Below are 9973 nucleotides of genomic sequence, written 5' to 3'. Positions count from 1 at the left end.
CGTGAGCTGCGTCCGAATCTCAATTAGCCCACATTTCAGTGAGGGGCCTTTGAAGCAGCCACGCGGCGCTGGAACAACCGCGGCCACGCTCGTTTGACCATTAGCTCAGGAGAACTCCGCGTTTTGAGAATCCCATTGTCCAAATAATGCGCAAAATGACAATAAGACTAATTGTGCAGAAACAGCGCGGGTCCAACCATGAACGCTTTTTATGTACAGATCTGTATTACTAACAATGAGTTTGTTATGGTTGTTAAAGGTTAGTATTGGGTCAAATACACAATAAAGTTCTACACGGCCGGTTAGCTCAGTTGGTTAGAGCGTGGTGCTAATAACGCCAAGGTCGCGGGTTCGATCCCCGTACTGGCCACGTTTTTTGTTTTTGATGTCGGTGGTTCTCATGTTGAGGGAGTTACATGCGTTCATACCTCTTTATACAGTCTATGGTTCATACATGGGGACGTGTCTTCTTTATGGAGACAAAAAATGAAGTAAAATAAATAAAGTCCCCATAGATGTAAATAGATGCTATAAGGGCATTGGCACATTGGGGTCAGTGTTTATTAACTACTGATTGATTGATTAATAAGGCCATCACAACAAATAATACCTGTGTAATATCCTTTAGGATTAGGGTTATGTTTAGGTTAAGGTTTATGTTTATGTTTAGGTTAAGGTTTAGAGTTATGTTTAGGTTAAGGTTTAGAGTTATGTTTAGGTTAAGGTTTATGTTTAGGTTAAGGTTTATGTTTAGGTTAAGGTTTATGTTTAGGTTAAGGTTTAGAGTTATGTTTAGGTTGATTTTAAGATTAGGCAAATATATGGTTATGGTTAGAGGAAAGCAATGTATGTCCTCTGAAGTCGTGCAAACGTGTGTGTGTGTGTTATCTATATCTCTCTATACCTTCCTCTGTTTTCCTGCAGCTGATCAGAGAACCGGACCGGGACCAGTGCTCGCTGTGAGGGGAGGGAATCCCTCCCGTGTGTGACGCTCCTTTTTTTACCAAGGAAACCCACACGCGCGCTCTGACGCAACTGCCCATTTCAGGAAACATGCGTCAATGGACCGAAGCAAGTGAGACAAACAGCGAGCACCGCGCACAGCTCCGTGCACAACACACACCCGCACATCTCCAGACGCGCTCCTGACACTTTCACCGAATCCTCACTTTTCCCTTTTACATCCCCGGTGCGCTCCTCGGGACGCGCGGACGCGGCGGATCTCTCCTTTTCGCTGCCTTATCCAGACGCGACCCCTCCCTCGGTCGGAGTCGCAACGCCCAGGCGTGACGTAGGCTGTGTCGTTGGTGTTGAAAAGCCGTTGCAGTTCTTCATAGTGCCATTGAAGTGAGTCATCTCTGGGCAGTGCGGTGAAAAGGAAAAGAAGGAGAGAGAGAGAGAGAGAGAGAAAAAAAAACTTCGAAGTGTTCCGTGAGCGGCAGATAGATAGAAAGAAGTAGGTAAGAGGACGGAAAACCCTCAGAGGTCAGACAGGCTATAGGCTTTAAAGCGAAGGTTAATGTGAGTCACTGCTGTAACTCCAGGTTCACTTGGATCTGACAGCTGAGGCTGAGCTACTGACTTCAGGCTGAAGTTTGCGCACCTGAGAGGATCTTTAGTGTAGGTTTACCTGCGGCTCAAGCACAATAACAAGAAGAAGTATAACAGACAATACCTATTCTGAGCTGCACTCTCTATAAGATGTTATAGGTTCTAGTTTATCGGAGCATTATTGCACTTTGCCAACTCTTCTCTGGATTTCCTCAAATAACAAGATTTTTTTTAAATTTTTCTGCTGGTGCCTTTTTAAAAAAAAAAAATCTGCGAGGATTTTAAGAAAGGAAAAAAGTTTCGCAGTTCAGATCGTCTACTGAAATCTTCCTCTTTCCTGGATCATGTACCAGGACTACTCCGGGAACTACGACACCTCGTCCCGCGGCAGCAGCAGCACCTCTCCGGCCCAGCCAGAGTCATTCACGAGCGGCAGCAGCACGATCGGAAGTCCGATCTCTACCTCAAACTACCAGGTAAAAAAAAAAAAATCAAGCAAGCGCGGTGGAGGTAATATTTTGATGTTTTGAAATGAACTTGAGTTGCGGAACCTCTGAGAAATACATGAAGTTTTAACCTAAATATTTATTCAATCGTGCGTCAGAGCTTTCACTAATTCTGACTACTCCAGGTCGTTTGGGGAGAAAAATACGCATGAACTCATTGACACAGATAGAAACGGTGACTCAGAACAAACGCAATACTCTGGATCTGAACACAAGTATTTTGGACTCACACCATTTGAATTATGTCATGAGTTATCTCCAACACAGTCAGATCAGAAATGTATACACAAGCTGGTACGTAAAGTAAATGACGAACCCATGCGTGTATCAGTTGATGAAAACATGTATTCTTGAATCTGTCCCGAATGTGGCAACAGTGTGTATGTCATAAACCACACTGGCACATGTTAGATGATGTGTGGACACACTGAAAAGCCTAGAATGCCTGCCATCTTTCCAATCCGTGCGTAAAACCATATCATCTCGTCTCTGGCACCACCGGAGGCGCATTTTACGCGCACACATGACAACGACTATAAATCTCTAGAGTAGATACTGCACATACGACACACTGACCTGCACTTAAACTGGGCAGAGCTGAAGCTTATATGGTGAAGATGCAACGCACGGATTTGGAGATGTCTACATTTTCTTGGCCAGGTGTTCTGGACATCCACCGGAGGCATGCGTCGCTGCAGAGTTCAGATAAAGTTGGTATTTGTGTCAGACATTTCTCTTATTGGGCTATAGGGAATAACTTGGTTATAGATAAAATTTGATCAGTCGGGTCTCGGGTTGCGCTTGGCTCGTCACCTTCGGCGGGCTGCGCGCACGCACAAGGAGCTCGGGGCCATCTGAAGCCTCCTGTAACCGAGGAAATGCGAACATTTGCGCTTTAAACGCTAATCCCTGCTATTCATCTCGTCGATTCCATCAAAATGTGCTTTTATACACCCTGTGAGATTTACACTACACATACAGTCGCTATGTCAGTGTGAGGTTATGAGCGCGCCGTGTCCTTGTATTCACAAATTATAGGATCTGAATCCAGGAAGTAGTGTATTAACCCGCAGCCAAGTCTTGCGTAGAGAGCACAGTTCTGTGGAAAAGCCCCACCAGGCTCACGCAACATTACGGTAAAACGACTTTTGGCCCGTATCTCTCTGGTTCCCTGTAATCACACACTGGCTGTTTCCCATTACAGCGGGAGGCAGGCCTGGCCTCTCTGTGCGCTTTATGGAGACATATCAAGCCTTTTTTTATCCTTTTGTTTTATTGCACCCACAGGGTTTTTATGAGACCAAGAAGTTCCTCATCGATTGTTCTGAATGTTTATGTCCTTTACTCTTCACTGCGTAAAATGTATCAACGCGTTGTTTTCACTTACAGGGACATTTCAAGCCAAGCTCTCTCCTAAAAAAACCGCTCACATAACTCTGGCTGGCTTGTTACAGCTGGCTGTTTTCCCTCTTTACTGGAACTGACTGCGTTCCGCATGTGCTTGACGAATCCCGTACACAATGACTCACCAGATAAACAAAGTTCCAACGGACCTCCAGGATGTCCGACGGAAAATCGGGAATAACGGGGGATATGGGGGTGCGCGTAAATTACGCGCACAGGAATGCAGACTGTTTGTGGAGTCCAGAGACATGAAGTAATACTGACCTGACACCGCTGCTCACACTGCTGATTATTATGCAAACATGTTTCACCCACGTACTTACAGGCTGTAGATTATTATACATTCACATTTCTTATTATTTGAAAAAGATCATGAATCTTTCTATATTAGGGGTTAGTGCTGGATTCACATGCATGTTTCTGGATGAGCAGCAACCATTGTGCATCCTTGTGATGCAACAATAGATTTTTTTTTTAAAATCTTATTTCATTAAAATAATATTAAATTGTCCCCCCCTCACAGTTCAGACATGACTTCCCCCGTTCATTTGATTTGTCTCCCGTTATGTTAGTAAAGTGAGATGCAATGGACACCTTGGGCTTTCCCATGATTCACAGCATGTGTCACTGTTCCACTCTATGGGTACACACAGAGACAAACACAGCATTTGGCCTGCGTGGATTGAATCACGACTATTTGCTTGAAATGTGGAGAAAGTGTGAATTTAATAATGGTGGGTGTGTGTGTGCGATTGTGCTGCCAGTGAAGTGGAGCAGGGCTTCACATATACAAACTACAGTGCTTATAGTGAGGTAGTTGTCCTTGTATCCACTGACACCTTGCCAGCATAATAGGCTTGCTCCTCTCGATGTGGCTGCCAACCCACTTCTCTGGAAAATGTTCTTTCATCATTCTTCATCCTGTTTGCCTCGTCCCTTCTCGTTGCAGAAGTACAGGGTTGACATGCCCGGCTCCAACAGTGCCTTCATACCCACCATCAATGCAATCACAACCAGCCAGGACCTGCAGTGGATGGTGCAGCCCACCGTCATCACCTCCATGTCCAATCCTTATTCCCGCACCCACCCGTACGGCCATCACCTGACCAACGGGCCGGGGCTCCTGGGGCACAACACACTGGCTCGGCCCGGGGTCATCCGCTCCATCGGGGATGCCAGAGGCCGGCGTAAGCGGGACGAGCAGGTGAGAGACCTGGGATGACAGAATTTGATGTGAATTTATTCCTTTAGCTTTTGCTGAAGAGTGTTTGCTCTGAGAACAAAGCAAAACACCTTTAATAATCATTTAAAATCAGAGAATAAACATGTTTATCATTATGTCCATTTTACTTTACCATTAAACTCTTTCTTTGATTGTTATTCTGCTCACAGTCTGCCATAGAATCACCCAGCTCTTGTTTACATTCTTGCTCCTCACTTAAATATTTTTTCAAACAGCCTATTTTAACTTGTTGTGCTTCTTCTTTTCTCGCCCTCAGCTCACTCCGGAGGAAGAGGAAAAGAGGAGGGTGAGGCGTGAGAGGAATAAGTTGGCCGCCGCCAAGTGCCGCAACCGGAGAAGAGAGCTCACCGAGATGCTGCAAGGGGTGAGTGGCAGAGATCTGACAACCAGAGTCACCAGAGCAGATCGTCTCATGCGCGCTCCGCTGATATCGTGTAAAACAACAAAATCAGAGCATCTCAGTCCTCTCATGTGGGAAAGAGCTCGAGTTGATAAACACCAAGCTTTGCCATGTTTATTGATGTTGCAGAAAATTTGGAAAATGACTAAAGAGCAACAAGAGAAATCATTTTTGCACAGAGAATACACAGGACACAATAGGGAGGCTGGGGGGGGGTCGCACTTTGTTCAGACGTCTGGCAGAAATCCAGTTTTCTGGTGAGTGATTGAACTCCACACCTAAATTTACAACCTCGCAATACTGGTTTCGACTCTCACTGTGCCTCTGAGTGCAAGGTCTGAGTGAGGAGATGACAGGCGATGAAAAGCTTTTTGTCTCGGGCAGCTGTAGACAGAGGTAGGGCTGTCTCGTGGCCCTGCCTGGCAGACAGTAACGGCATCTAAATGGACTAATTAGCCGAATTACAGCGAGGTTGAGCTTGTCAGGCCTTAAAAACCCCCATGCAGGAATGGAATTTGCTGTAGGCAGCTGTCTCCATGAATGCAGGACATTTTTATAAAAGGGGCAAATTGCTTGTTTCACAATCTCACATAAAGGCATGCTACTTGCACACACACACACACACACACACACACACACACACACACACACACACACACACACACACACACACACACACACATTACACATTAGAGCAAATGCTTCCTGGAAGGAAAGAAAAAGCCCTTCCTTCTTCACATGCCTGTTTTCTTTATTCCAAATAAGGATGTTATGATCGCTTTCAACTGCAAAGAAAAGACGGAGCAATATCCTGACATTAATCTCCTCTGATTTACTGATATCGGTCACATTCGTAAGCCTCACACTGGGCACCACCATCTCCTTCCCGGGCCTCTTGTGCACAACTTCCTCATACCTTTGCCCACGAGTCAAAGTTCTCAGACAGCTTGTCAGCTTATCATTATCAGCCCGTGGTGTCTGGGCCTGACAAACAGCTTTTCGTGGGATCTGCCTTTGTCTGTTTTTTATGTGACACATTAATGACACATTGTTGATGCAGATCCCGTATCTCCGAGACACAAACAATGCAGTCATTATGCAGCGCTCTAATTCGAGCGGAGGGCCCCGAGATTACATGTTGTAAATTTAAATGGTCCGTGATGAATTCTAGATTTAATATGTTGCCTGTGCTACTGTCTGCCTTTGAGAAACCACAGCAAACAAACAGTGCCCTCTTTTGGCGCTTTGGAGGAACACACCCACGCAGTCAGGCTACCTGACTGTGGGGGAAACTCTCATCACATGCTTCAGAAAGCTTTTCTACAGTTGAGCATTTTCTTACTGAATATCCATGAAAATCTCTTTTCAGTATTTCTTTTCATCAAATTAAAAATAATACATTTGAGGCGTCTTGCCTGATTCACATCTGACTCAAGATCTTTTTTGTATGTTGTTCACTCCATTCGTCATCATCTCTTTTCTGTCCAAAAAATGTCCAAGATAAATGAAACAAAAATAAACGTCTCCATACTTGTGCTCAAGTTCTCACCGTTTTATCTTGTTTCTGTGTCAACAGGAGACTGAGAAGTTGGAGGAGGAGAAATCCGACCTGCAGAAAGAGATCGAGAACCTACAGAAGGAGAAGGACAAGCTGGAGTTCATGCTGGTCGCCCACAATCCAGTGTGTAAGCTGCCCGTTGAGGATCGCCAACAGTCGTCGGGGCATCAGCACCAGCAGCAGCACCAGCATCAGCAGCAGCAGTGCGCCCCTCTCCCCCTGACCATGCGCCCCAACATGGTGCCCCGCAGTCAGATCAACCAGGTGGTGGTGAAACAGGAGCCTGATGAAGATGTGGGAGACCTGGGCAAGCTTCAGCGCTCCGTCATCAAGCCTATCTGCCTGGGTGGCGGCGGTGTCGTCAGCGGCGGGATGTACTGCACAGATGGAGACAGCCTGAACACGCCGGTGGTGGCGGCGTCCACCCCTGCTGCCACGCCCAACGCCCCGAGTCTCATATTCACCTACCCGAGCATGCTGGAGCCCGATAGCCCGTCGTCCTCCTCCGAGTCCTGCTCCAAGGCCCACCGGCGCAGCAGCAGCAGCGGCGACCAGTCCTCAGACTCCCTCAACTCGCCCACCCTGCTGGCGCTCTGAGCGAGGCCATCAGCTTGGCACAGCTGAGAAACAAACACTGTGGCTGAGGGCGAGCATGAGCACCGACTGCACGCCCCCTCCCCTCTCTCCAGTGTCTTTTAATGAAGACCCAAGAGCACATTGAAAAGTCCAGACCAAGCTGACCATGTGAGCCGTTTCCCCTCCGCAGGGAGACCCACAAGGGCTACGCCACGTGTTTCCTCTTGTTCTGCTTCAGTGTAAAAAAATTTAATTCTATTTGTAAAACTGCGTGCACCAAACCTAAAGAGAGTCATCCCTTTGCCATTTCAACTCGAGTGTCAACTTGTTTACTGGGCAGACAATCCTGAAGAGAGACTCGCCTCCATGTGGCAACCGTGAGTTGACGTGACTAAAACTAGAGAGTGTGTTCTTACCTGATATATATATTTTTGGAACCTGTTGAAAAAGCCATGTGGACACTTGCACTCTGCCAAGACGAATCAATAAATCACTTCTACGAGGTCAGCGTCTTACTGGCACTTCTTAGGAGAAAAAGAGACAAGGAGCAAAGACTTCCTCGTCTTTTTTTGTTCTCGTCTCTGGACCTCGCTTCTGGAATCGCTACCGAGAGTGTTCGCACATTTCCGGCGTGATCTCCATCTCTTTAATTGTATTTATGGACTGTGCCGATTCCGTTTTGCAAAGTGATTTGTTGAGACACTGCCCCTCTCCTTAATCCGCCTGTAGAAAAAGCAAAGTCGTCATCTGCAGGGTGACTCGAGCACTCCTCCGTGTTGCAAACGATATGAGCCAACTCTCAATCAATGACTAGTTCCTCAATACTCTATACCTTCTATTTTTGCCATAGTGGCTTGACTTTATAGTAGTATTGTTGTGCTTTTCCTCAGTGGTTCTGTACCTGAACTTTACAACCTGTTTATGACAAAGTGTATGTGATTTACATTGATGTCAGGGATCATTTCTCTGGTGTAGTAGAACCCCGTCGCGAGGAGCGTGGCAGGACTGGCGGCTGCTGAATGGTCGAGCCGGAGTGTTGCAGAGTTGGTACTTTATGTGCAGGGGGCGACAAACTTCATCGCTTCATTGTGACACAACAGAACCGAACAGAACCCTCCTCCTCAAGAGTCTGTTGTTTGTCTCCTATATTCTCTAAATAAGTTCTTTTTTTTTCTCAACACTGCCGCTGCAGCAGGTCAGGTTTCAAAAAGCCAAAAAAGGTTCGTGATTCATCCGTGTTTGTCTCAAAGGAGGAATTTTTGCTAAAATTTAAAAAGAAAAAGAAAAAGCCACTGTGGTCTAGACTGTCGCCAGCTGCCAATGATGTCAACCCTGTTTATACTGTGTTTGTAAATCTGTCACTTTTAGTAAAGAAACGATGTTTGAATTCAAATCAGATGTGCTAATTTATGGGTGTGTATGAATATAGGCCGACACAGAGGTACTCGGTGAGTTGGCTTCGAACGAGGGCCGGACACGGTTCACTTTTTTGAGGAAGAAATCAGAAGAACTCTCTCCCCAGCTGGCCTGACATGAAAGAGGAGACATCTTGACAAGACGTAATATTTCCGAAGTTCTACGAAGCACTTCTTTTTCATTTTTTTTTTTACATGTGTGTATCTTAAAGGGATGAGGGATTTTAAATAGCGTGCACTGAGAAGGACACAACAGCGATATTTGGGATTTTTTAAATGTTTACTTCAAACATTCCTAATGAATATAAATTGTCAGGGGTGAAAGTGGGGGGTGTCATCTTTGTTCGAACCCTTTCTGTTATCAGAGGAGGAGGAGGTGTGGTTTGTTGCGCTGGATGCAGAAAAACAGACTTTTGAAATTCAATATTCGAGCTGCTGCTACTTGTTTGGAAAAAAACATGTCGGCTATTTATATTTCACTGATGTTGGGTTTATCATCACCGGCTGTGATATCGTGTGATGCAGCAGGACGTCTGGGATCCTGTGGAGGTGAAACGAAAACCAAAAACACTTAACTGTGGGCGAGTCTGATGCGTCTCTATGTTGAAACATTCTGAAGCCCCTCGACACACATAGGAAAGCCATTGACTGTAGATCTTCTACTGTACATGTCATCTACTGTCTGTCGTCTGTTTTCAGCTTCTATTTCTTCTTTTCCAAATGCTTTAACTGTTGAAAATGATTCAAAATTAATAAAAAAACAGCAATATGTATAGCAGTGTTTGTTAATTTAAATGAATAATAATAATAATAAAATGATTTTCAACTTGGAATTGTGCTTTTTCGTTTATGTGCTGAATGTAATTCATTTCACTAACTGTAGGTTCTAGAAATGTTTGAGATGAACTCTAATATTAAAAATATCATCACCATATCATCATTTATTATAATTATTATTGTTGTTATTATTGTTATTATTATCATTCAAGGAAAAAGAGATGAAAAATAATTTGACACATTCTTTGATTGGTAAGAGAAAATAAAACCTTTTGGTCCAGTGATAATGTTCATCGTGTTCATCGGCTTAACTTTTCAAATTAGTCAAAGAAAAATCAAATAATTCTTTCTGGTGCAGAAATATTATACAAAGAAATATTTCTCTAAATGTCAAATAATGTAATGGTGTTTCTCCCAGAATATAGACATACAGCTTATATATTTATAATTTAACAAACAGAGGAAACAGCCTTTAGTCTACTGCATATTCAGTATTTAAAATCTAATGTGATGGTCATGTTATATTATGTCAGTATTTTGTTT

At 44.6% G+C, this 9973-nt stretch overlaps 1 protein-coding gene and 1 non-coding gene across 5 annotated transcripts; both read left to right on the top strand.

Moving 5' to 3' along the window:
- Nucleotides 1–296: 296 nt before the first annotated feature.
- Nucleotides 297–370, top strand: trnai-aau (transfer RNA isoleucine (anticodon AAU)). The gene has a single exon. It is a non-coding gene; the product is annotated as a tRNA-Ile (tRNA).
- A 968-nt stretch (nucleotides 371–1338) lies between these two features.
- fosl2 (FOS like 2, AP-1 transcription factor subunit) lies at nucleotides 1339–9486 on the top strand. Of its 4 annotated transcripts, none has more exons than XM_069536427.1 (5): nucleotides 1339–1456; nucleotides 1905–2027; nucleotides 4411–4665; nucleotides 4961–5068; nucleotides 6681–9486. In XM_069536427.1, exons 3-5 carry the CDS (start codon nucleotides 4426–4428, stop codon nucleotides 7257–7259), a joined length of 927 nt encoding a protein of 308 aa, XP_069392528.1. In that variant the 5' UTR covers nucleotides 1339–1456; nucleotides 1905–2027; nucleotides 4411–4425; the 3' UTR covers nucleotides 7260–9486. The 4 variants fall into 4 exon arrangements, with proteins under 4 accessions (XP_069392528.1, XP_069392527.1, XP_069392526.1 ...); XM_069536426.1 differs by having other exon boundaries at nucleotides 1342–1460; XM_069536425.1 differs by having other exon boundaries at nucleotides 1354–1460; nucleotides 1905–2767.
- Nucleotides 9487–9973: the final 487 nt, after the last annotated feature.

Source organism: Paralichthys olivaceus, chromosome 12 (assembly GCF_024713975.1).
Source record: "Paralichthys olivaceus isolate ysfri-2021 chromosome 12, ASM2471397v2, whole genome shotgun sequence".
NCBI lineage: Eukaryota > Metazoa > Chordata > Actinopteri > Pleuronectiformes > Paralichthyidae > Paralichthys > Paralichthys olivaceus.
The sequence above is the reverse complement of the archived record's forward strand: the minus strand, read 5'-3'. Positions and strand labels throughout refer to the sequence as shown.